The sequence below is a fragment of the Arabidopsis thaliana genome (genome assembly GCF_000001735.4).
Source record: "Arabidopsis thaliana chromosome 1 sequence".
Taxonomy (NCBI): Eukaryota; Viridiplantae; Streptophyta; class Magnoliopsida; order Brassicales; family Brassicaceae; genus Arabidopsis; species Arabidopsis thaliana.
The window spans coordinates 9,974,355-10,000,000 of record NC_003070.9 but is presented as its reverse complement, the minus strand read 5'-3'; the positions used below and the strand labels follow the sequence as shown (position 1 = coordinate 10,000,000).

The 25,646-nt window shown below is 36.3% G+C and overlaps 4 protein-coding genes and 1 long non-coding RNA gene across 6 annotated transcripts in view; 3 read left to right on the top strand and 2 right to left on the bottom strand.

The window, feature by feature from the left end:
• Positions 1-3,288, bottom strand: part of HSL1 (HAESA-like 1) — a 3,743-nt gene extending 455 nt beyond the window's left edge. The window contains exons 1-2 of the mRNA NM_102612.4: positions 501-3,288; positions 1-233 (exon numbers count right to left, since the gene is read on the bottom strand). The exon at positions 1-233 is cut by the window's left edge and continues 455 nt beyond it. Of these exons, the coding sequence (NP_174166.1) occupies positions 1-233; positions 501-3,087 (2,820 nt within the window). The 5' untranslated portion in view covers positions 3,088-3,288. The remainder of the gene's footprint in view (positions 234-500) is intronic.
• Positions 3,289-5,344: 2,056 nt separating this feature from the next.
• On the top strand, positions 5,345-7,340 carry CYP705A24 (cytochrome P450, family 705, subfamily A, polypeptide 24). The gene is made up of 2 exons (NM_102611.2): positions 5,345-6,270; positions 6,362-7,340. Exons 1-2 carry the CDS (start codon positions 5,359-5,361, stop codon positions 7,013-7,015), a joined length of 1,566 nt encoding a protein of 521 aa, NP_174165.1. The 5' UTR covers positions 5,345-5,358; the 3' UTR covers positions 7,016-7,340.
• A 2,870-nt stretch (positions 7,341-10,210) lies between these two features.
• AT1G06157 lies at positions 10,211-10,451 on the top strand. Its single transcript, NR_139030.1, has one exon. It is a non-coding gene; the product is annotated as an other RNA (long non-coding RNA).
• A 1,812-nt stretch (positions 10,452-12,263) lies between these two features.
• HB-1 (homeobox-1) lies at positions 12,264-20,523 on the bottom strand. Its single transcript, NM_102610.4, has 18 exons — positions 19,888-20,523; positions 19,327-19,806; positions 19,140-19,210; positions 18,464-18,826; positions 18,282-18,371; positions 18,003-18,167; positions 17,654-17,876; positions 17,121-17,221; positions 16,865-16,951; positions 16,610-16,762; positions 16,362-16,517; positions 15,975-16,184; positions 15,240-15,887; positions 14,628-15,140; positions 13,944-14,501; positions 13,759-13,863; positions 13,422-13,664; positions 12,264-13,314 (listed from the first exon to the last, which is right to left on the bottom strand). Exons 1-18 carry the CDS (start codon positions 20,063-20,065, stop codon positions 12,541-12,543), a joined length of 5,118 nt encoding a protein of 1,705 aa, NP_174164.2. The 5' UTR covers positions 20,066-20,523; the 3' UTR covers positions 12,264-12,540.
• On the top strand, positions 20,208-23,819 carry AT1G28410 (myosin heavy chain-like protein). 2 transcript variants are annotated; one of them, NM_001332814.1, is made up of 10 exons: positions 20,208-20,678; positions 20,798-21,059; positions 21,186-21,313; positions 21,833-21,880; positions 22,031-22,144; positions 22,585-22,635; positions 22,751-22,807; positions 22,925-23,083; positions 23,170-23,250; positions 23,349-23,819. In NM_001332814.1, the coding sequence occupies exons 2-10, from the start codon at positions 20,921-20,923 to the stop codon at positions 23,403-23,405; spliced, it is 834 nt and encodes a 277-aa protein (NP_001319099.1). In that variant the 5' UTR covers positions 20,208-20,678; positions 20,798-20,920; the 3' UTR covers positions 23,406-23,819. The 2 variants fall into 2 exon arrangements, with proteins under 2 accessions (NP_001319099.1, NP_174163.2); NM_102609.3 differs by lacking the exon at positions 20,208-20,678 and having other exon boundaries at positions 20,734-21,059.
• The last annotated feature ends 1,827 nt before the right edge of the window (positions 23,820-25,646 follow it).

Sequence of the window (25,646 nt, the reverse complement as noted above, 5' to 3'; positions counted from 1 at the left end):
GAGGAGTCCAACGTTGAGGATTTTGCTTATCTCTTCTTTGAAACAAGAGTCGAGTTTCGGGTCTATCACATGCTCTATGCCTTTTTGGTCCAATGTAGAGCAAACCCACTTCACCAAATCCTTCTCCCCAAGTTCTGGATCAACCGGGCGTTTCCTAGTTACTATCTCAAGGATCACTACCCCGAAACTGTAGATGTCGCTTTTCTCGTTCACACGAAGCGTATATGCGTATTCTGCAAGAAGTTTGAAATGAAAGTTATGGAGGGAAACAGACAAACAAACAAAAAGTTTCAAATTCCATTAATGGACAAGTGAGAAGTTGTGGAGCCATGGTTTCAGACATGTCTCAATAGATAGTGAATGCTCATTTAAGTCTCAACTAATAAAACTTAAATGTGGTTCATCTGAATCTCCGTGCAACATGTACCAAATGAGCATTATTACCTTAAGCAAAACTGTTGATTAAACAAAGCACATTTAACTTGAATCATAAGACTAACCTGGTGCGATATAACCGCATGAACCAGCGATCACTGACATCGATTTAGGAGCTTTTCCGGTCAAGTCGACAGCTTTAGCCACACCAAAATCAGCAACTCTTGCACCATAATCTCCATCGATCAAAATATTGTTTGACTTAATATCTCTATGCACAATCGGAGGAACAGAATCATGGTGAAGATACGAAAGCCCCTCAGCCGCATCTAAGATAATCTTAAACCTCGTTTGCCATCCCAACATTCCTCCTTTACTGCTATGAAGCAAATCTCCCAAACTACCATTAGGCATGTACTCATAAACCAAGAGCTTGCAGTCTCTTGTAGAACAGCAACACCATAGCTTCACAATGTTCTTATGCCTAATCTTACCCAATGTCTCAACTTCAGCTTCAAAAGCCTCATCTTGAACTCCAGGTTTGTAACCTTTCTCTGGATCACAATCTCCAGTTTCCTTAACAGAACCTGTCCATAAACGCTTAACCGCAACAGTTTCCCCATTGGTGAGTACAACCTTGTAAACTTTACCTGAAGCTCCAGCTCCAATCACATTATCTTCATCCAAGCTTTCAAGAATCTCATGCTCACTGAACCCGAGTTTGTGGAACGACATTAGAGTCCACTTAGATCTCTCCATGGCTCTTGCTTTCTTGAAAGTCCTGTACTTGAAGTAGAACCAAGCAACACCCGCAAGAAGCACCATCGCAGCAAGTACGAAAATCGATCTAAGAAGCCATACATAGCCTCTCTTCTTAGCTTCATTCTCAGAGCCACACAATCCCTTGATATCCCCACACAATCCCGGGTTCCCAATGAAGCTATTCTTATACATATCTTTCGCTAAAGAAGGCGGTAAGTCACCCGATAACCGGTTATAAGACAGATTCAGCTGGTTTAGCTTCAAACTCTGCAATGAAACCGGGATCTTGCCAGAGAACATGTTACCAGAAAGATCAAGATAGTTCAATACTGACAAACTCCCGATTTCATCTGGAATTTTACCGGTGAATTCGTTATCGGCTAAGTTTAACTCGTTGAGCTTCTTCCAAGATTTGATTCCAGAAGTTAACTCTCCTGAAAACTGATTACCATGAAGATCAAGAGTACCTAATTCTCCAAGACTCATCAAGCTATCAGGCAACGAGCCACTGAACTTGTTCCCACTTGCCGACAACTGATTAAGATTATCCAAAGAACCAATTTCCTCCGGCAAAGATCCGGTGAATTCATTGTTGGAGAGAATCAACAGCGAGAGATTTGAAGCACCTCCAATGGACTTCGAAATTTCACCGGAGAACGAGTTGTTGACGAGCTCAAGCAAGTTAACATGAGGCAATCCCCAGAAACCTGTAGGAACTGAACCGGAAAACCGGTTATAAGCTAACCGGATACGTGTCAAGCTCCTGCAATCGGCGAGACTCTCCGGTATAACGCCGGAGAAGGAATTGTGTATAATCAACAACTCCTCTAGCTCTCCTTTCGCACACAGATCCGCCGGTAAGTCGCCGGAAAATTCGTTTTCCGAAACATCCAACCATCTCAACGGCGAGTTTAGACCGAGGTCTTTTGGTAATCCACCGGTTAACCGGTTTCCGAATATTCTAATCTCGTACAAGTTCGGAGATAACGCTATACTCGCCGGAAGCTCACCTTCTAGATTGTTCTCGTAGAGATTCAAACTCTCCAACGGCACACGGCAAAGCTCGTCCGGTATTTTCCCGGTTAACTGATTCATCGACGCGTCGAGAAGTCTCAACGATTTCAAATTCCCGAGCTCCGGTGGAATCTCTCCGGTCAACGAGTTGTTGTACAGCTCAATCTGAACGACGTTAGTCAAACCACCGAGCGAAGGAGGAATATGACCTACAAGGTCGTTGAGCGCAAGGTCTAAATCAACGAGTTTACTGAGTTGACCCAGCGAGTCAGGGATCTGTCCGACTAAATGACACTCAGTGAGCCACATAACCTCGAGATTCGTCAAGTTCCCGAACTCCGGCGGGATCCGACTCGGACTAAAGGGGTTATACGAAAGATTCAGCATCTTCAACGTGCTGATGTTGCCGAGAAACGGAGGAATCGTACCGTCTAAGAGATTGTAAACAAGAGAAAGAACCTCTAGGTTTTCGAATTTGCCGAAACTCGCCGGAATGTCACCGGAAAAGTTGTTACCGGTCAAATCTAAGTGAACCAAAGTCGGAATATCGGCAAGAGTTTGTGGAAGCTCACCGGTGAGTAGATTCTGAGAGAGATCGAGAGTTTGAAGACTCTTACAAGCAGCGATGTTGAGAGGAAGAGTAGAGTTGATGGAGTTATTGTACAAAGAGAGATGAGCCAGATTAGAGAGACGACAAATGACTGAAGGAAAAGGTCCGGCGAGATTAGCGCTGGAGAGGTCTACGGAAGTGACGGAGGAGAAATCACCGGCGCAGGAAACGCCGGACCACCGACAAGGAGAAGCATCGTTGGAGTTCCAGGAAGAGAGATATGAGTCTGGGTCGTCTAACGAGAGCTTGACTTGTTGAAGAATGAAACCGTCTTGGTTAAGAGAGAAGACGGTGGGGAAAAGTAAGAAGAGAAAGAGAAGATACATGTTTCTTCGTCTTCCCCGGTATCTATGACGGTGGTTGAAGAAAGAGAGAGAGATAAGAGAGTATGAAGAAGAGAGTGTTTGTGAGAGAGTGCTTTGAAGGAAGAGAAGAAGAGAGTCTATAAAAAGCGTTGACCGGAGACAGGTGAATTATCGTGACTCTGACTGTGAATGCTATAAAAATCATTTGTTTTTCTACTATCATTTATTTTGTTTTTGTTTTCTATAACGATTCTCTCTAATTATTTGTTTGCAATTATTAGTATCTATGTCGAGTTTCCAACATTGTATAATTATCCTGTGTTTATCTGATTATAAAAGAGAATGTTACTAATAATGATGATCTAGCTAAATAGCCATATGGAAGGAAACATTCTTTTTTTGTACTTTGTTGTTTAAGAGAATGCAACTGTTTTTAAATTAGTTATGTAGGAGACGATAAGATTGTAAATTTTCAATTAAATAATTTTAGCTTTATAATATATATGGAATTTGCATACAAATTTGATTTCATTATATATGTTTTTAATGTAAATGAAAAGTTAGTTAGTAGAGTAAATGTGCATTTTAAAAAAATTGCAAGGTGAAAAGAAGGTACGGTAAACATTAATTTTGAAATGTAGATATCTGATTTTTTTTTTTTTTTTTTTTTGGAGATGGAATGAGATATATTCCGACAGTTTTATTTATTATCGGCGTTTGTAAAGTAGTAAAGTACAAATATTGTTAGAACATATCAAAAAAAAAAAAAACAGAATGTGTTGGAAGTTTACTTGGAACGTAGTCTAAAGTCGATGTGAATTAAATTAATTATCATTCAATTTTAAAAAGTTTATGCACGTCTTAAAGAGTATTAGGAATATTGTATCAACTATTAAGAGAATAAACTAGCATGCATGTAGAAACATGAAAATATTTTATTTTGTTGAAATGTGAAATTCATTTTTGAAGATAATAATATGTAGTTATTTACAAAAAATGCAAAGAAAATATGGAAGATAGGATAAGATATCAAAATATTGAGATATTTATGAAATTAAACATTCTCTAATGAAATTTGTTATACTAATTAGTATTGCAAAGGGAAAGAGGGGGACAAACTTGTATGGTTAAACGTTAGGAAACATATTGCCTAATGGTGTAGTCAATATGAGAATGCACTTCTCAAGCGAGAGTCATGAGTATTGCTTATCTTAGAGATGTCATAGTCTTAAAAAAGTATTCGAGTCGAATAAGAGTTCTTTATGGTTTTTAAATTTTAGGTTGATATGCAACAAAATTGGAAGACGTAAAATAATGTATTGTGAAAAACAAACTGTGTGTACACTTTGTTCTTATTCTCACAACTTGGTTTTCATAAGTTGTTACGGCTAAACGAAATCGTAAATTATTTTGTAGGATGTGAAAAAGAGTTGCACTAACTGTACTTGTGTTCAAGAATTTTGTTTTTGAGGACGTGAATACATTGTTGAATCCAGTTAAAAAAAATTGTTATCTATTTTTGTTTTTATTTTCTTACGATTTGGATTTCATGCCCGTTACATTATGAGAATTGTTACGTTTACTATCATAATCTCAATCTTAGTTTATCAGTTGGAATTTGATTTTATTTTAGTTAATCTTAATTTAACAAAATAATAAACTCATAAAAGAACAACACAAATTTTGCCTACATATATGTTAGTTAGAAAACGTATGTTCTAACATATGTATCGGTTGAGAAAAGCATCACTTTAATCAACATACCATTTGAATGATATTTAAAGAGATAGATGAGTGAAATTTTGGAGATAGATTGATTCCAAGCAGTCTTCTCTTCTTCGTGTTTCTAATAGTTTCTGTGAAACACACAATACAAGTTGTCAAAAAAAAATTAGGGTACACTAAACGGAGTTCGACACTTGTATCCTATAAGATAGACATTTAAGAAATTACGTACACTACAATAGCTACAAATCTCTGTCTTATGAGATTGTTATAAGCAAAGTCTCTTTCATCCTACAAATTGTTGCTAGCTAGTTGATTGAAAGAAACCGTCAAATTAGTTTTGTTTATATTTTTAATTTCATTACTTAGTTAATCAAGTTTCCATTACGTGTGATTGATGTCCTCTTATAGTTTCATAACATTGTCACTTTGGAATTATTTAATAGAACTATTAATTTGTTACGAGTATTGTGTACAAGCAAGCAACCTTTGATCTATATTTTGAGAGTTCAAGTTCTTATATAAATGGTTTGAAGGCATTACGCTCCTCAATGCTTATTAGCAACAATGACAGTAATGGTCAGCTTTGATCTTCTAAATTGTTTCATCTTTACCCTCATATTCCTCATCTCAACTCTCTTTCTCTTTGTTTTATTCTATAAGAAACCAAACGATGGATTTGATGTACCTCCAAGCCCTCCTTCTCTTCCCATCATTGGTCATCTTCATCTTCTCCTCTTTGCTTCAATCCACAAGTGTTTTCAAAAAATCTCATCCAAATACGGACCTTTTCTCCATCTTCGCATTTTCCATGTCCCCATTGTTCTTGTATCCTCTGCCTCAACGGCTTACGATATCTTCAAGACAAACGACATTAATGTCTCTTATCGTGGTGATGTTGCAATCGATGAATGCATTGTGTTTGGTTCTTTTGGATATTTCCGAGCTCCATGTGAAGATTACTGGAAATTCATGAGAAAGCTCATCATGGCCAGGGCACTCGGACCCCAAGCGCTAGAGCGGACACGTGGTGTTCGTGCAGCTGAGCTAGAGAGGTTTCATAGAAAATTACTCGATAAGGCTATGAAAAAACAAAGCCTTAAGATCGGTGAAGAAGCAAGGATACTCGTTAACAACACCCTCGGAAAAATGAGCCTAGGAAGTAGTTTTTCAATAGAGAACAATGATGGGACAAAAGTTTCAGAATATTCTATCAAGTTAGCTGATTTGTCTCAAATGTTTTGTGTGGCACAAATATTTCATAAGCCGCTTGAGAAGCTAGGGATCTCTCTTTTAAAGAAGCAGATTATGGATGTTTCACACAAATTTGAGGAGTTGCTAGAAAATATTGTTGTGAAGTACGAGGAAAAAATGGACAACCATCAAAGTACTGAATTCATGGATGCATTATTGGCAGCTTATCAAGACGAAAACGCAGAGTATAAGATCACTAGAAACCATATCAAGGCACTACTAGCGGTAAATTGTTATCCTATCATTGGTTATAATATTTCATTGAGAATCCAAACCATTAGTACCATTATACTAAATAATAATTTGCAATTTTTAGGAGCTTTTCTTTGGAGCCGGTGAATCATCTTCTTCAACAACAAGGTGGGCAATGGGAGAAATTTTCAACAATCCTAGGATCTTTGAGAAACTAAGAACAGAAATCGATTCAGTGGTGGGGACAACAAGGTTGATTCAAGAAAGTGATCTACCAAAACTTCCTTACTTGCAAGCAGTCGTGAAAGAATCTCTAAGATTACACCCGGTGGGAGCGGTCTTGCCAAGAGAATTTACGCAAGATTGTAACATTGGAGGGTTCTATATACATGAGGGAACATCACTTGTCGTTAATGCTTATGCTGTGATGAGAGATCCTGATATTTGGGAAGATCCTAATGAGTTTAAGCCGGAAAGGTTTCTAGATGCCTCAAGATTAGGGCAAGAGGAGGAGAAAAAGGAGAAAACACTAAAGTTCCTCCCATTTGGCGCTGGAAGGAGAGGATGTCCTGGATTATATCTTGGTTATACCTTAGTAGAAACCACAATTGGAGTGATGGTGCAATGCTTTGACTGGGAAATCGAAGGAGATAAAGTCAACATGCAAGAAGGTTCCGGATTAAGATTTTTCTTGGATTTGGCTCATCCCCTTAAGTGCACTCCTATTCCTCGAATCATAAATCATGAACCTTCTAATACGCAGATTCCAAATTCGTGAGTTCAAGACTTCACTTAATTTACAAATATATAACTGTGAAGGTTCAAGGATCGTTATTACACCCCTATGGTATATACATTATTTTTGCATTCGTTGATGTTGTTGAATGCACTTTCCCTAAACTGTTGTATTTCATTATGTTCATATTATTGTTAAGTTATTTATGTAAATCGCATAGATATTTGGGTGAATTGGTGTACTATCATATATAGTAAATTTACTTAAATAGAATACATCATCAAAGACTACGAGTCGACACTCGACACCGAACGGATTGTTGTTATACTTGTTTTCTCATTTGATTTTTGTGAACGGTTGTTACATTTAACTTACTATAAATTTTATTAGTCAAAGACTAGCTTGAACATATCCGATAATATCTAGTTAGTTTTTTTCTGAAAATAAATGTCTAATTTATAAATTTAATTTGATTGTAATGTCTAGTTTATATTCTTTTTATGTTTGGAAAAGAAATGTTTAGGTATAAATCAAACTTAAAATTAAAAATATAGCAAAGAAAAACAACATTTATGTTTGCTAAAGAACTCATATAATTATGTGATATCTATAATGAATACTCTATTGGTAGATCTTAACATGAACTTGAAGATGGTTGTTGATCATATACCAAATCTGAAATGTAAAAAATGTATGTTTTAAAATTTATCAAAATCCGATGTTTGGAATATGTTGTGAAAGGAATTTTTATTGAAGATACATGTGTTTATTATTGCTAATAAGAATTAGTATTAAAAGTAGGGAATTTCAGAAAATACTAAAATAAATTATTAACGTTCACATGTTTTGTAGGTTTCATCCATTAGTAAAATAACCAAATCATTGCTAAGAATTTAATATACCTATTATTTAGATCCTGCAGTGAAATTTATGATAGACAATAAATGGTTCAATTCTCCCAACACCGAGATCCACAACTAATAAATGTGGTATATGATATTTGTTATTTGTATGTACGCATACAGTAATGAATACGATTCATAGCTTCATGCCTTCATGATTTTAATTTATGAACAAGCAAACATGAAATAAATTCATCCACATTAATATATAAAGAAGAAAGTTGATGAGATCAAATTGTTGATGAGCCGACAGTGAATAATTATCATATAAAATAGCATGCCAATCTCAATACACACTCAAATTTGTCTTATCTTTTGTCGCATTTCCAATTTTGTTTTGTCCTATACGTAACTCAAAATGCAATGTTATCTAATGCAGGCCCTACATGCAGAAAATAACAATATCATTTTATCCCACGTCCAACGAAATTTGATGTTAAACCACCACCCCATATAACCCCGGCACACTCATATATGTATGTCTTTATCACACTTTTTTTTTTCTGTCAATTACTACATAGATAACAACATTCTATTATCTTGCGTAATAAAAAAAAAAAAAACGTTCTATTATCTTTTATGGACTATCTAACCACCTATTCATCTGACAAAAAAAAGTCTTTACAATGTCTAATATCTTTTATGGACTATCTAACCACCTATTTGTTTCTTGTATATAATTTTAATCAAGTCAAACCATCGCCGTTCCAAAATTGTTGAAAATATAAATTAGTGTTTGTAATGACGTATTTTAGTAAATTAACGACATTGTTAAGTAGTTTTAAACATGTTATCAGCGTGCCAAAGTTTCCATTGTAGAATTCTACTATATATGGATTACAACAGAAAGAAACAATGCAAAACTAATATGGTCTCCGAGTAATGTAAATCATAATTAAAAAAAAGAAAATCTTAATTAATATTACAGGAAACACAAGCCGACCATAGTGGATTGTGATACTTTTAGCGTGCAATTGAAGTAATGGACTAAAAGAGTAGCATCATTATCATAGAATCAACACTTTTATTAGCATTAAGCTCCTTAATATCTGTAGCATTAATGATCACATTCATTTTAGTACTCGTTATTCTTTCTTCTTTTTTAGGTACTATTTATTGTATTTATCATTAATTGAAGGCAGAGTTATGACACGGAAACTACATTTGAACCTACGAACAAAGTTAGGTTTGACCTAAAATCTTTAACCACTGGGTCGAAGACTCCATCAGATAAAGTTTTTCAGATTTCAATCAGTAACTAAAGAAAAAAGAATCAACATTTTTCAACAAATTGATCATTAAAAAACAAAATAATATCACATACGTCACGTTTTCTTTTTTGGGTTTTTGCTAAAAGGAGAGAGGTTGAAAAAATCGAGAAGAGAGAAGGAAATAGAAAAGAAAAGCAAAGTATGTATTCCCGAGACAAGCCAAAGTTGGAAACATCGCGTCGGTCGTCCTATCATTCTTCCATCCATAGGGACTGCTAAAACCAAATAAACATGCATGCAAATCTCGATGTATCTGTTTCTTTTTTTACCAAAGCAAGTATCACGAGATTAGACATCAAACTAAAACAGCTGTTTGGTCTTTTTGCGTTTCAGTTCTTTCAAATAATTTATATCCGTAGAGCAAATAGTCATTACAAATTAATTGTGTACTTTCTACCTTTAGAGCCAGTTAACTCAGTCGTAGCAAGATTGGTGTGAGTCTAATTTGGATTTTGTAGGATCACGAGCGAAGCATTGTAACCGTTAGGGAAACGGTTATTAGGAGTAGTTGGACAACCCATCATTTTATGGACTCCTTCTGCTTCCACATGTTACAACTTGTAATCCGAAACTGTTTTCTATGTGCTGACTTGTTTTTCTTAAAAAAATAGCTATAAAATATTTAGAAAAGATTTATAAAAGCAAAGATCTCTTGATCATATCTATCTTATTTGAATCATTTATAATTATTAATACGGTTGAATTCTTGATAGAAAATGTTAATGACATGTTTTGAAAATGTAATGTTTTGATACAGAAGAGATTAGTACAACCATTATCTTTTTTCGGGTCATAAAAGATGTACTAATATTAATAAGCCAAACGAAAACTTTGTTCTTCTATAGATATATTATTCTCAAAGGCGTTTCCTTTTCACTTGCTTTTTCTTTCTTTTGCTTTTGGTGAAATCTTCAAAGAAGCTTTTGTGGTTGTACCCAAACTTTTTTCCAAGTATCCCACTTGCCATAAGATCTGTGGGGTCTTATAAATATCAGAAAGTGGAACTTTTGCAAACTTTGAGGGAATATTTAATCATATATCTTAGAGACTCTAGTATTGTCACCTCTTCAATTCCTCCCAAAATTCCAAATTGTAAATCTGTATTTTGTTAGGAATTCCAAGTATAATAGCCAATTACAAGAGATGTATTACATAAGATTTTTAAAGTTCGATACATTTCGACTTGTCCCTTATGCTCAAGTATTTATTCTATTGTAGATATCTTAAGTGTAGATCAATGAAAATCCCTAACCCGACAACTCATGTTAATCTTGTTTTCATCCTCGATCGCAAGTATACATGTATAAACTCACATGAAGCAAAGTAAAGAATTCGTTAATCTTTTTTTTAGTTAACCAAAAACTTTGCACCAAAACTGATATATGTATGTGAGCCAAAACTGTCATAGCATGGTAAATAAGCCCCTTCACAACAAGGCTCGACCTAGCTAGATGTTAGATTCAACCTTCTTTAGAAAAAAACCTAATGGTATATATATATAGATTATTTTGAAATTCCTAATGTTAGGAATTCCCGCAAAATATTGAGATATAGAGCTGATGAATCTTATGCTTTCTCGTGATCTTTATTAAGTGTTTATCTGCTCTGATGGGTCCAATAATTCATTTAATTTATGAAAACAACAGTAGTTGTGGGTTCTACGTGGTTAAATATGTTTTTCTTTATAGGTTAAAATATGAAAAAAGCATCTAGAAGATAGAAGCAAAGGAGAAGAAGAGTCAGCGGTCCAATTTTTGGTGATCATCTTCCTACCTTGCAATCATAATTATTCCCTTAAGCTTAATCATTTCACTTTAATTAAGCTTTAAGAATATTAGAGTTTATTTCACATCCCACCTTCTCCCACTTTCCTCTTCTCCTTTTGGTTGGCAAGGTAAATAAAAAAGGAAGTCTTTTAAACAACTATTTTCGATTTATTTAGTTTCCATTTGAAGTTCTATATTGGTTGTATTGTCCAATCGAAATTTCCACTTTCTCTGCTTTTGATGCATGTTCTATGCTTGCGTTGCGTATATTATGTGTAATATAGCATGCACATTGTTATGGATATAACAACATCAAGTTTAATAATATGCTGATTGAATAAATTCATACAAACATGTCGTCTTGCAAAGATCTTTTAATGTCATTAGTTCATCATGGAAGAAATTTATATGGATGTTTCATCTTACAAAGATATTTATATGATTTATGAATAAAGTGTATATTAGATTTACCACGTTGATTGGTGGCACGGTAAAGAGTGTTTAGGCTCGTAATGTTCGGGGAACAAGCATTGCGATAAGCCGAGACTGCAGAGAAGGAGATAATAGTTCAATAAGGATTATATTTGTGACATTTAAGTGGTTTGATTGTTAAATCAATCATTTTAAGAAAAAAGATTTAAATCACATTTACTATTTATCACCATTTTTGGCTATTTTATTTCTACTCAAATTCTTACCAGCTTTTATTCATTAGAAAATCTTTATTACATTCACTAACATATTTCTTATGTACAAGACATTGACTGAGTGGGTTTTGTAGCAGTGTCGCAAAAGTTTCACAGCATATCACTAGTATTACGGGATATACAAATGTAATGGGTTTGAATTGAAGATTCAAAAGAACTAAAAAACGCCTTTTTCTTTTCGTATTCAACCTGTAATTGAAAGAAGAAGAAAAAATGAAGAATGGATCACTACGCCACTAAAAGGGGTCTCTCTCTCTCTCTCTCTACCTTAAACCATCTAGTGAAAGTACCTTTTACCTTAAAATAAACACAAAACGCTTAAACTGTAATTGTCCAAAGAATTTTCAAGACAAAAGTTGCAAGACATAGAAGCCGAAGATTGCGAATAAACATAGCAATGATTTGAGAAAAACACAAACACAACTCGTTCAAGTCCTCTCTCCAAAATGCCTCTTTTCTTTTAGTTTTGAGACAAAATCTTTTTTTCTGGCATATACCTTTTGACATTTAATGGTGAGATTTTGCATGAGTCCAAGGACTAAGCGATTCTCCTTTGGAAGAAATGTATGAAATCACAACCACACCCTCGCATGCGTATTGTTGAGAATCATTTCTTGTTCATCGACAACTTTAAACAAGTACTAGTAGGAGAGAGCCCTTAAGCATTGGAGATTAACACATGAATCATTAACTTATACTTAACAAAATAATGAAATTGTTAATTATGATAACAAAGGCATTTGCTAAATATATGCCTTGGCTTGGCTTTAACAACTGCACCAAAACTAATCAGAAATGTTCTTCTTCTATAGGTGAAAACCTATTCTGCTACTATCTCTCTTTTCTCCTACATAAAAATATATATATATATCTTCAACAAGAATGTAATCTTCCCTCTTCACAAGCTACTAGATCTCAACTTCATGAATCGCTGCTGCTGTAACCTTCTGATTCTCTGTCGTAATTGTTTGCTGCATTATTAGCAGGTACATCATCATCTTCAGAGCTCTCACTCATTTCTGCGTCATCTTCTCCTTCGACCCGCCCAACCCCCACAACTTCTTCTTCCTCGTCTTCCTCTATTGCCACATTTAGGTTACTATTCCAATCTAACCCCCACTTGTTTCTCTGACTATAATCCACAAACTGACCACCACCATCTTCATCCTCTGATTCAACTCCTACACTGTTGTCACTTTCATCATCCACTTGCATCGGCGTCATCATTCTGTTTGGTGTTTCATTGGCCCAGTCCTCCTCCATCTCTCTAGGAGTTTCACCTGCTGCCCAGTCTTCATTAATGTCTCTGAATGTTTGCTCTTCTTCTTCCTCATCTTCTTCAACTTCTTCGCTTTTAGGCCTAACAATATTAGCCATTCTATTGACTAGGTGGGAATTATCCTCATCGATCCTCTCTGGTCTTTTTCTAACCGTCCTCTTTCCTTTTCCAGGGACTTGGTGGTTCAACTCAACGGCCATTAAGTTACTATTGACTGCAACATTTCTCCTACCAACGACAAATTTGTTAAGACCGCTTTGCGCTTTCTTCCTCTTCACCTTTCTGTTTGATCCAGATCCCAAGCTTACTCGTGCACGTTTCTTATTTCTGTTACCCGGGTTTGGAGCAACCTCGTCTTGATCTTCTTGCTCTCTGGGTCCTTTGCCTTTGAAAGGTGAATCTCTAGGGAAAAGGCTCTGCAATACGTGGGTAACATAAGATTCCATAACCATAAAAAAAAAATAACTTCCAAAGTATTAACTTAGAAACAATTTTCGAACCAATATTGGTCTAGAAAACTTACAATCTGCTCGTTCTCATCTTCAGGGATGACCTCAGGTTTCTCTGGCTTCACATAAATAATGGATGCATCAAGTTCTGAAAGTCTCAAAGCAACCGCTGATACTGTCTTTGGTATCCATGGAAGAACGTCCACTGATCCCTGATCATCAGCCTCAGCGTTAGCAGCTCCCAAAAGCTCCTTTGCCGACATAAAATTGGATGACAAAGATTCTTTCTTGATTGCACTCTCTAAGGAAGTCAACACCTATCAAAACCAAAAAAAGGAAGACATCGGGTTTAAAACAAAACATCATTCCAATTTGCATTAATTTAGAGAAAGAAAAACAAGATGATGGAACCTGCAAAAGTTCTCCAGGTGATGATGAAGTATTCAACCTAAACCCCCATTTTTTTCTTTGGTCCTCTGTCCAAAATGATTCAAGAGCTTCATCTGGAACAGATGCCTGTCAATAAAAAGGGAGTTGTCAAGTGTTGGTACCAAAAGAACCGGCGCTTAAGTCGACAAAAATCATTTATGCTTTACCTCGAGAAAAACAAGTAGTGGTTTGAGCAACCTGACTCCAAAAGGAAGAGGAGACACAGCCAAACCTGAATCTAATATCTCTGAACTATCAACCACGTCCAATCTCTGGTGACAAGAAGAGCAGAAGGTATACTCAGACAAATAGGAAGCAACACACGCGTCACATGTTGCTAACAGTTCAGATCTCTTCTTCCCATATTTTCTAGCACAAGAAGGTAGTGAACTGTACGTCTCGGTCCACATCCATCTCTGGAAATCATGGAACCGTTTTGATAAATTCTTGTTCTCGGTGTCATTTCTACCTAAATCAACTCTAATTGAAGTTGAAGTTTCCATTGAATCAGAGTTTGACCCTGATATAGCACTGGACGATGGGCTCACAGAATCTGTAGGAGAATGATTCACAACACTCTTTTCCGTCAAGAAAGGGTTTCTAGCTAGCTTTATATCTTTACAAGCATTCTCTTTGAATGATCCCTCGATCTTCTGCAGCATTATGCGTAAATGAGACTCTCTGATCCCACGCATATCCAATGATGCAACCAGAATATCAAAAGCCTACACAGAACAATTTCACAGAAGGCATGGTTAAATCTCTATCTAAGCTGGATATTAGCAAACCAAAAGGCAATCAAAAACCTTAAGCTAGAATCTTTTAACAAATTGCTGAGGTTGTTATATTACCTCTTCTGAATCAATGAGGAGCCACTTGCCATCATGTAGCTCAACAAATAAGAGCCTCGAACAAGGATCACTCTTAGACACTGATACAGCAAAATGCCAGTAACGATTGTGGCGCCGATCTTGTCCAAGCGGCAAAGATCGGTATGGATACACCTCTTCTGCTTTGTGGCCTATATATGACTTTAATTGGGAGCGTGATCTCTTTGAAGCATAATTTTCTTGACTTATATTGGCATCCTGATTAATAAGTGCTCTCTCAGCAGATGATTTATGAAGATCGTTCGAAAGATCTTCCAGGGGCTTTGTTTCATCTAGAAGTTGAGAAGGGTCTCTATCAAAACTATCCCTCTCACGAGTAGAGCTTTGAATGATTGGTAGGCCTATCGTTGATTCAGTTTTGCTGCTTGCTAAGTTTTGAAGATCAAGCTTAAGTACATCTCTCATACAGCTGTTATCTAACTGTGCTTCAGCCCACATTTGCTTTTTAAGAGCATTTGCTGCTTCCATACGATCCTGTGAATAAATTTCAATCAGATAACAAATAATAGACTCAAAAGGTCAATTTCTACTCTGTTCAACAGGAAAGCTGATAAAAGAAAACCCAGACTTTACCTCAAGACCTGTTCTGATGGAGTTTCCTTCATTGGCAATGCCGACTAAAGCAACAAGGGCATTAAGGCGCTCTTCAACACTTAGATGACAGTAATCCCCTTCCGTAAGACCTTGAATCCATGATTGGCCCTGGTTGCTTTCATCAATTACGGCATCCACGCCGCCAACCACTGTATTTTTATGCCGCTCACTATGTTGTGGAACAATGCTCTTCATAGTGCTTGGAGGAGGAGATGAAAACTCCTTCTCAAGCTCACTCTTTACATCTGCTTTAACATCACAGAACATTGTATCTACCCCCTTTCCTGACAAAACATTCGCTTCTCCAAGAACGGCACTTTTTGATGCACTTGCCAGTGTAGCTAAATCATCAACCTCGGGATCCTCATCAATATCAATTTCGAAGTCTTCATCCCTTTCAAGATCATTCACATCTTCTGGACCTGTAAATCCATTTTCAAAAGCCCGTATCTTCTTCCTGGCATCTGCGAGTATTGCCTCTCCATCCTTAGGATCCTTCACATAAGGAGCTCGTACACAATAAGTCGAAGGAGCTATTCTTTCAAAGAGTTTCACATCTCTTGTCAATGCAACAGAAATAGAAGCCTCTGGTGTCTTGCTTGTGGTCAAGTCCCGAAGTCCAGATTTCTTTCAATGGAAAACATAAAGACTATGTAAATGAAAAAAATTCAAATACGATGAAAACAGCATAGCAAATATAGATTATAGATTTACCTGAATCTTGTCAGCAAGTTCTAATACTGTCAGTCCCTTGCTTCCTTCAAGAGATAGAACATGAAAGGCTGCAAATTTGACGGTTCCAGGTGTCAACCGGTGCCTCGACTTGCGAGGAGCGAGCAACCCTTTCTCCCGCATCGATGCAAAAGCACTTTCAGCTGCTGTACCATTTCGGATAGTAGAAATGACATCTTCACAACCTTTAGCCTGCATACACAACCAAACCAAAACAATGTGTAAGAAAAAACGAAAACCATCTTTATGTCAAAGGCCTAGCTTAGCTTCCAGGATTTCATTTTTATTTCTCTCCATATATAGTACTACCATCACATCCTGAGTAAACACTTGTTAGGAGTTAGGGGGCGCCCAAACGTGAATACGTACCTCATCCTTATCACCAGTATTGGTCAATCGGGAATGTTTTTTCTTCAGCTTAGGTCCAAATCCAGCAGAGAGCGCTAATTGTCGCAGTATTTCAGGCCATGTTAGTGGGTTCAAATGCTTTTTCCAACTACGAATGTCAAAACCCCATGCATAAGCCTGAAGGAGAAAGAAGCATATGAAAGATGAAGCCCACTGAACAAAACCAGCAAGAGAAAAGTATATTAACATACAGAGACGAAGAAAGCTACCCCTTCAACTATTTGCGGATGTCCACCCTCAGGATTGGCTGTAGTATATTGGTTATTTCCAATTCCACTAAAGGGTGTTCTAGCAACATCTTCGACATCTCGTATTATTGATCTCAGAAGAGTAACATGTATCTCCCCCAGCAACCTTGAGTCCTACAATAGGATCTTTATCAAATACAGAGCACGAACAATGAAATGAAAGAAACAACTATAGAACACGAGAAAACAGGCTATAGGTACTAAAGAGCGACTTACATAGTCATGAAAAGCCTGAATAAACTCATCCAGTGTAAAAGGCCATAGGTCAAGAACATCAGAAAATGATATCAGGAATCTCCAAACCTGAAAAGCAATCACAACATAAGATATGTGAAATCTGCAAAAGGGTGCATAATACACGGAAAAACAAATCCAACTGATTTCAAATTGGTCTCCAAGTTATTCTGATCATAATACTAATTTTAAATGAGAGGTAGCAGCCGGAGAGAGGGTAAAGATCAATACAACATACCATTAGAAGGTTTCCAACAGTTTCATCAGAATCTTTCCATGGAGAAATGGCAAACGGCATTTTTAGTTGCAAAGACTTTGGTGGAAATGTGCTCAGAGAATCTGAAAAAGCAGAATAGCTATGATGAATTGCAGGAACCATAAATAAATTACAACACTGTAATAAAGCTAAGCCAATCGAGTAAGGTATAAGCAAATTACTTTGACTGTCTTGATTTTGATAAGTATATGAAGAAGATAGATTTGTAAGAGAAAGCAAATACAAAAGCTACTACCCAATCTAGAAATCAATGTAATTACAATAAAATAATCTTCGCAGTGTTCTAACATGCTACATCAACATTGAATATTCCAGACTAGGCCATAGAATATACCAAACTAAGAATATAAAAATTAATACTAAGCTTAAAATTTCAGAGAGGAAAAACACTAAAATAAATTACCAAAAATTATTGATTGTAAAGCCTAAAAACTAAGTAGACCGTTAGGCCGTGATTACCAAATCCACTACTAACTAAATCTGAGAGACCATACCTCTATACACCTCAAGATTCTGCAATGTGTCGTGATCAAGCTGTAATACTGAGGGTAATCCTTTGCTAATAGCAGCCAATTCCATTAGTTCTAGCTGCTCATCTTCAATAAGATCCATAGACTCCTTGGCAATTCTACGTGCAGTTGCCTTCTCAATGGCAAGCTTGCGTCTAATAGCGTCTTTCTCTCGACGAATCTCGTCTTTTTGCTTCTTTTTCTCAGCCTTTAACATGTCAACAAAAAGATAATTTTCACTCTCTGAACTCTTGCCACAAAAGTTGCTCAATCTCAGCAGGATTAACAAAAAAATACCAAAGAATAACAACTGGGCAGAGTTTTCCAAACTTACCCTTTCATTTTCTCTCTGTAAGAATTTTTCTCTTCTTTCTACTTCACGACGCTGCTCACGCTGTAACCTTTCCTCTTCTTTTATTCTTTCACGCATCAACCTCTCTTCTTCCTTACGCCTCTCACGCTCGTTCCTTTCCATCTCTTTTCTCATGCGTTCTTCATTCTGAGGACACAAGCATCAACTCATCAATATATCTGTTACAGTGATACTAACAAAAGACAATAAGACACCTTTCCAAATAATCAGTAAGGAGGATAATAAATGTAGAGCAAATACCTTTTTCCTCTGAATTTCTAGCTTCTCAAGATCTTTTGGTCCATGATTCTCTCGGGTTTCACTCCCTCTTCCAAGTCTACCATCGTTAATCTGTGAGAGTAAACATAGAAAAATGACATTACAACAAAGACACATCTTGTCAACAAAAACGGATGAAATAAAAGTTGGTACAATGAAGCTACCTTTCCCTTTCTATGCACATCACTACTCTTACGCACTCCATCAGGTAACAAATATGGATCTTCTGTACCAAGGACTGATGAGTCCTTCTCCAGCAGGAATCTATCACCATGATGCGCTGATTCAATGGGGCTTGGCATGTCTTGTTGAGATGTCGAACAGTTACGAGACGCATGTCCAGGGGTAACATAGGACCTTGGTACAGGTCCATTCGCGTGCATAAATGATGAAATTCTAGAACGTGCAACTTCATAGTCCATACCACGTGCATGATTTTCAGAGTATCGTTCATACATATTAGGTGTAAAAGAAGACGGATCATCCAGAGATTGTTGCTCATGGAAAGAACGGGCAGCAGCATGAGACTATAATCAACAAAAGCAAATATGTTAAGCAAAGTAGTAAAAAGAAAATATTATAAAACTGTGAATACATGAATGGACAAGAAAGAGAATAGAAACAGCAGAGCGGAATTCATCTTTCTAACAATGATCAGAGACTAAAAACTGCCATAAGACTAATGTCAGCCTTCATGTAATGAGAACTCTAAAAATTACTCCTACCATATAATTCATAGACCATCAGTTTATGGTAACCTCTTCAACTAGTCAATTTGAGATATCTAGGTGCATTATAAAGAAACTAAATAGAGCATATCTGTTTAGTCAGAAAACTAACTCTTCGAGGTCGGGGATCATGTCGCTCATACAGATCGCTCTCATAGGGATGAAGTAGGTGTTTCTGCATCGCTGAAATGCCAATGAAAACAAAGTTAGAGAGTTACTTATCACAAGAAGTGTAATACTAACACTGACATTGGTTACACAAGTCATAAAACAGGGCAAACATAGAAAGTAATGTATACCTATAGGTGTTCCAAACGCACCAGGAGGCAAAGGATCAAACTCCATGCCAAGAATAGGTCCATCATCTCTCAATGGCTCACCTAACTGAGCCTCAATACAGACAATAGCTCTATGCACCATTGTCGACAACCGCGACTCATAACTCGGCTTTCCCATTGTCTCATATTCATCCAATTCAGCTCGAGAACTACTACTACCACTAGCAAAATTCCTCCTAGAGTTGGAATAAGGACTGCAACCAGACTCAGAACCCGAATCAGATCTGGAATCTTGCTCAGGTACCGATCCAGCAGCAGCCGGTAACTCGTTAACCGAAGCCGATTGAACCGCAGCAACCGATGATTTCACCGGTTTATTAGACTGACCATCCTTCTTGTCCTTTAACCGTCTATGACAAAACCACATCTGTAATTGTCGATCTGACAAATCCAATTTCTCAGATAACTCAGCCCTCGTCGCCTCCGACGGATACTTCTCCTCTGAATCAAAAATTCAACATCAATACTTAAAAAAACAAAGAGAACGAAGATTGAATCAAATTAATTGAGATGAATAAGAACCTGAATAAACTTTCTCCAAGGTTTCAAGCTGAAACGGAGTTTTCATCTGACGTTTAGGCTTGACACGACCATCCTTAGAGGAGGAATTATTATCAATCTTCTTCTTCTTATTATTAAGATTAGCATCACCAACGACGCTCCTGATCTTCTGATCTTCACCGTCAGAACCCATCTCCATGGAAAGAGAAGAAGAAGAAGAAACCCAGAAACGGCCGCAAGAAGAATCAAAGAACACAAAAACAAAAACTAGGGCTTTCTATTGAACAAACAAACCCTGATCCAAAAACGTAAAAAAATAAAAATAAAAAGAAGTAGAATATATAAGAGTAAGAATAAGAAGAAGAGGAAGAACAAACAATAATAATAGTAAAATCGATAAAAACCAAAAAGGAAGAAAAACAACAACAGGGCTTCTAGTAGTAGTAGTAGTAGTACCACTCATCTCAATTTCAACCTCCTTCATATTCCTTTCTTTTTTTTTGCCTTTCTTCTTAATTAAAATCTTGTTTTTTTTTGTTGTAAATGAAAAGAAAAAAAAAATCGAAACTTGAGGATTCTACAGCGAATCGCGTGCTTATGTGTGTTTCTGCCGTTGATGTGTTTATCAAAGCTTTTTTTCTTTTTATTATATAAATCAAGTTAATTTAAAACTAAATTAATACAACAACTCTTGAAGGGCTTTAACGTGCTTTTGGTCTCGTGTTCGTGTTGTTGTCTTTCAGATCCGCAGGCTGGTTGCATGATTATCATATCCCCCAGATTTTTTTTTTGAGGAACCACTTGTGTTGAGAGTAAACATCTTGCCCTTTATTGTTTTCAAGTGTACAGTCCTTGTCGTTTTTAAAACCGGTTCAATACTTCAATTCAGATTTTTTAATCCCGGTTTACTCGCCGTCCCTATGAATCACAGAGGAATCGAAAGAACCTTTACGAGGAAGCTTTGACTCGAAATCTCTCTGAAGAAGAAGAGGAGAGACGAAACTGTTGGCTTAGTTTCCGACGCCGGGAACGTCGGAACTCCGGTGAACAGAGAATGGGGCTGCATTTGGCTGCTCTGTTTTTCATCATTTCACCACTCTTCGTTTTCTCCTCTCAAGTCCAGCAGCAGATCGGTTCTAATCAGAACTTGATCAATGATCTGGACTCAGCTAAGCTCAGAATATCTCAATTGGGTAAAGTTTGTTTCTTTTTGTTCGTGGTGGTTTTGGGTTGAACCACCAAGGCTTCTCTTTTTTCTTTTTCTTTTTGCTAATTGTATTGTTTTGTTTGCTGGGAATCGATTGGCTCTGATCGTGTAGAAGCTGTTCTTGAGGCGACAATACAGAAGTTGGATGGTAAGACCCTTTACTTGAAAGAGCGTGAGAAGTTGATCCAAGTTGCTGAAACTCAGATCCTTGATTTGCAGTCTGCTTCATACATTGACAAGGTTGGTTTGGTTCTCTAAGGAGAATGTATTGAACATTTAGTTATGTTAAGTAGAATTAGCTAAAAGGCTTTAAAAATTTCCTCTGCTGATGAGGGAATGAATGTGGTAGGACACTCATTAGATCGTATGTGCTAGTCTGAGGCTCTCCTATGATACCCCCTTTCTGAATAATGTTTACTTGAGAAAACTCAATGCCCTATTGAGCTTAATCATTATAGTTGTAGCTGCCACTTCTGTATAGTTGCCACACCTTTGTTGTAGGATGTCTAAGTATTGGTGATACGAAAACTTGCCTGGTTGTATGATAAGTACTCGGCTCGTAATGTTTTATCCCTCTTCTAGTTGTATTTGAATCAGTTTATAAACCCTTAGAAGATTGTACTGAGTTTGATTATGTTGCTGCTCTTGAAGTAGGGTCTTTGTTTCTTCTGTTTGGAGCTAGTTTCTTATCTGAAATGTATATTGTGCCATCACTTTATCATGGTAGTTGCATTGCTAACACTTGTTATTTGATCTCAGAGCGGCTTACCTTTGGTTCAAAAGAGGATAAGCGAGTTAGAAGAAGAGGTCTGTTCAGTCATGTGGCTATTCTATTCTTTAGACTAGTTCTCAAAATGTTTTTTTCTATTGGTTTATTTCCCAAATTGTGTTCTGCCAATGCTGGAGCTACTTATTCTTCAACTCCACTAATCTAAAGAACAGGGTTGGCAATGGTAGGTGAAACTTCTATGGGCTGCCTTGAGAACAACCAACTTCGAGCTACACGTTTTAGAGGATAAAGCAAGAGAAGCTAAGAATAAACTTAAAGCTAAGGCTTTGGAAGTTGAACAGGTGATTATTGGCTTTTCTTACTTCACCCATTCCTTTAATCTTCTATCCAAAGCAGAAATTATTAACTATTCTTGGTAGTTCAGAATCATCTCTAAGTTCACTTCAGTTTAATTTCTACAAAAATTTTGATAGATTCCTTTAAACTTTGAATATATATGTTTGGATCTCAGAGAACCAACATAAATCGGCATAAAACTTGTTGTTGTTAGGTATTTAAGCATCTATTAATCTATGTAACTAAATTTGTTATGTGTAGTACCAAATTACCCCACTTTTGTTTGGTTTTGTCCTTGTCTTGTTTTTGTTTGTCCCTTTGATGTGGTAGCAAATGAAATCTGTCTGTTTCTGATATGTTTGTATGAAAATGAGTTTTAGATTGTTGCTGTCACCAAATGCTTCAAGCTCTTTTGGCACTGACCTACTTCCTTTATCATTTTTAGATGACAGAAGTTGTTACGGAGCAGTGGATTCAGGTTCAACATCTTGAGCAGGTTTTTAATTTTTGCCTTTAAGTTTCTTTCGCTTAATGCAGTTGAATCTTGTGAGTTGTGACCAAGTGGGGTATAAATTCACGTCACTGATGATTGTTCCTATTGCATCTTGAAGATGAGAGAATTCAATAACCGAAGGCATCACACACCTAGCAGATGCCCGTTCGTGAAGGTAAATTTCAAATCCAGCTGTGGACTCCCAGTGATATGAAATCTGAGGAATAGACAATTAAACCGTCGTTTAATAATCTCATAGCCTCTCATTTCTCCTTTGTGTATCTGTATTTAGCTCATGAGCGATATCCAAAGAAAACATCTGCCCAAAGTTGATGAAGCATTTGACATTCACTGGAAGGGAAAGAAGGTTCTCTCTGTGCAACCGTATCTCACAAAAGCCCTGTCACAGTTAAAAAGCCTCTGGGCAGCTGTTACCAAATATCACCACCAGGTTTTGTTTCAGATAATCACATTTCACAATCTCCAGTATTTAGATCGAATGAATCTGTAACCGCGCTTTGCTTTGATTCTTTATAGTTGCAAGGCTTCATCGAGCATGAGATGGAAAGAACCGAGATCACAGCGGCTCTCGCAAACAGAGAAGTGGTGTTTTTCATGGTATGTCAGTTCATATTTTTCAGAGCTTGTAGATGGTTTAAATCAATGTTTGATTTGTCTGATCCTTAATCACATCTGATTAAAAATGAAATCTCCAGGCATCTGCACTAATTACCTTCCCAGTGTTTGGAGCATGGATGTTACTCTCTTCCTAGTTTGGTTTCTGGATGACATGTTCAACCGATGCATCAGCAATGTTCAGATTGGTTTTGCTTCTCATTGCTCAAGAAATTGTCTAGTTTTAAGCTTTGAGATCCGTAGGATAATCCTAGTAGGATCAATTACATCCGTGAACAAACCAAAATCCGGTTACTCTGTGGTTTAAAGTTTAAACCAGTTATTATGGGGCAAGGTGCACAGTTGTATCCAAGTTCAATTGTTGGAAATTGAATTTGTTATTGAAAAAAGAGACAAAACCAAAGACATGCAGACAAAAGTCAAGTCCTTGTTCGTTGTTTTACCGTTAGATGTTTGTCGTAAGTAGGAGTAGCCTTTGTATGGTTTAACGTGAGATGATTTTACTACATGTAGTGTAGTGAAAGTTTATATATACAAGACCACATTATTGGAAAATGAAAGTTATTTTACTAACAAACAAATTCCTTACACATTCTCACATTCTCTCTGCAAGAAATTCAGAAATTCCATATTGTAGTACAATAGATTGAGATCAGTCATTCATTTTTAGTGTGAAGCTAATCAAAGATCAACCTCTCTTCAGGATAATGTAGGACAATAGGTTGAGATCACTCATTCATTATTATTATCTTGGTTTAGTTTATACATTTTCAGCATAATTTTCTTAACTAGTTGTTTGGAAGTTTGATCTTTTTCATTATCTAATAAAATGAGATGACCAAAAAACAAAAAAAACAAAAAATCTTAATATAACTAGTTGTTATTGTAGCATGGAAAACTACATTTTAGTATGTATCCCTTAAATTACAATAAGTCGAGATTGTTGATGCAATGGTCCTACAAAGTACAAAGCTCGACTACTCCCACCACACGACCTCTCTTTTGTCGGTCCCATTCCGCTAGTCACGCCACAAAATCTCCCCAACACTTTCGAGTTTTTGTCTTTGATTGATTGAATTAACCTCTTTTTTTTTTGGTCAAACCATTATTAGTAAATCTTCCACTTTGTTTTTTTCTTTTACCCTTTTTATTGAATTTGGTACTTTTATTTTCATCATATCCTTCTTTTATTTGTTTTTAAAAAATGATACAATACATGCTTTCTTAGTTATTTCAATTTCAAAGAAGGAAACATGCACTTTATTCTTCTCATTTATGTTGGGAAATCCTTTTAGCTTTTAAAATGGTTGATAAGCTCTTTGTATGTCTCTACGTCTGAAAACGTGAAAATACCTACTCTCTCATACTCATCCCCGCAAATTACTCAATGTTGCTTGACATTATAACTTAATAACATTTGTCTCTTTTTCTCCTTTTCTGTTGACAATTTTTTTGTTTGCTTTTTCTATAAATCCTAGTATATTTTGTTCATATATGTTATCTACTACATGGGAATCTAATTCAAAAAACAAAATTCGATATTTTTAATACTTTTTTTTTAAGTGCATATCTTAGATTGTAGATGTATTATGAGGAAAGAATAAGATACATGAGGACATATAGAGTCAAGAAATTTAATCACTGACAATAGAGACTAGAGAGATTAGTGGCTTAGGGTCACATGATATGTGTATTGGTGTCTCCATAGTGATCAGTGGGATTGGGGCAATTCCCACTAACCCTCCCTCAATCCTCGCATTATTACTCGCCTCTCAATTCCTCCCTCTTTGTTTTCTTTTTAATATCCTATTTTCTTTCTCCTTTTTTGGACATAGTGAAACCACACCAAAGAGCAACGACGACAAAGTTTTAGTTTACAACGATGGTTCATGTTTTGATGGCTCATTCGCCCTGGCTTCTTGTGTTAAGTTATATTGAGACAGTGAAACAAAAATTCACATAGTAACTTCAGATATCAATGTTGATCGGACCAAATACCCCAAAATCTATTATTCTTGTTTGCTCGTATTATAAAGCAAGAATGATTACGAGTAGTACATGATGATAAAGATTACTGAATTTACTGGTGCATTTCAAATCAGCTTTATATAAGTGTGGTTTTGTCTGACCATCCGAAATAATCAAATACTATAAGTTTGCTTGAAGATCGGGAAAGTTGGAGACATATACTATAAAGTGATTTTTACATAAGAAAGCATCTCGAGGCTATTCAATGATCAACATGACACTGTTATGTCGATTTGTTAGGGGTAAAATTAGGAAGAATAATGTTTATAAACAACACACATTTTTCTAGCTTCTCCATGTTTTCTCGGAATACTAACAAAATGTTTTCTTTTATTTATTTTAACTATGAT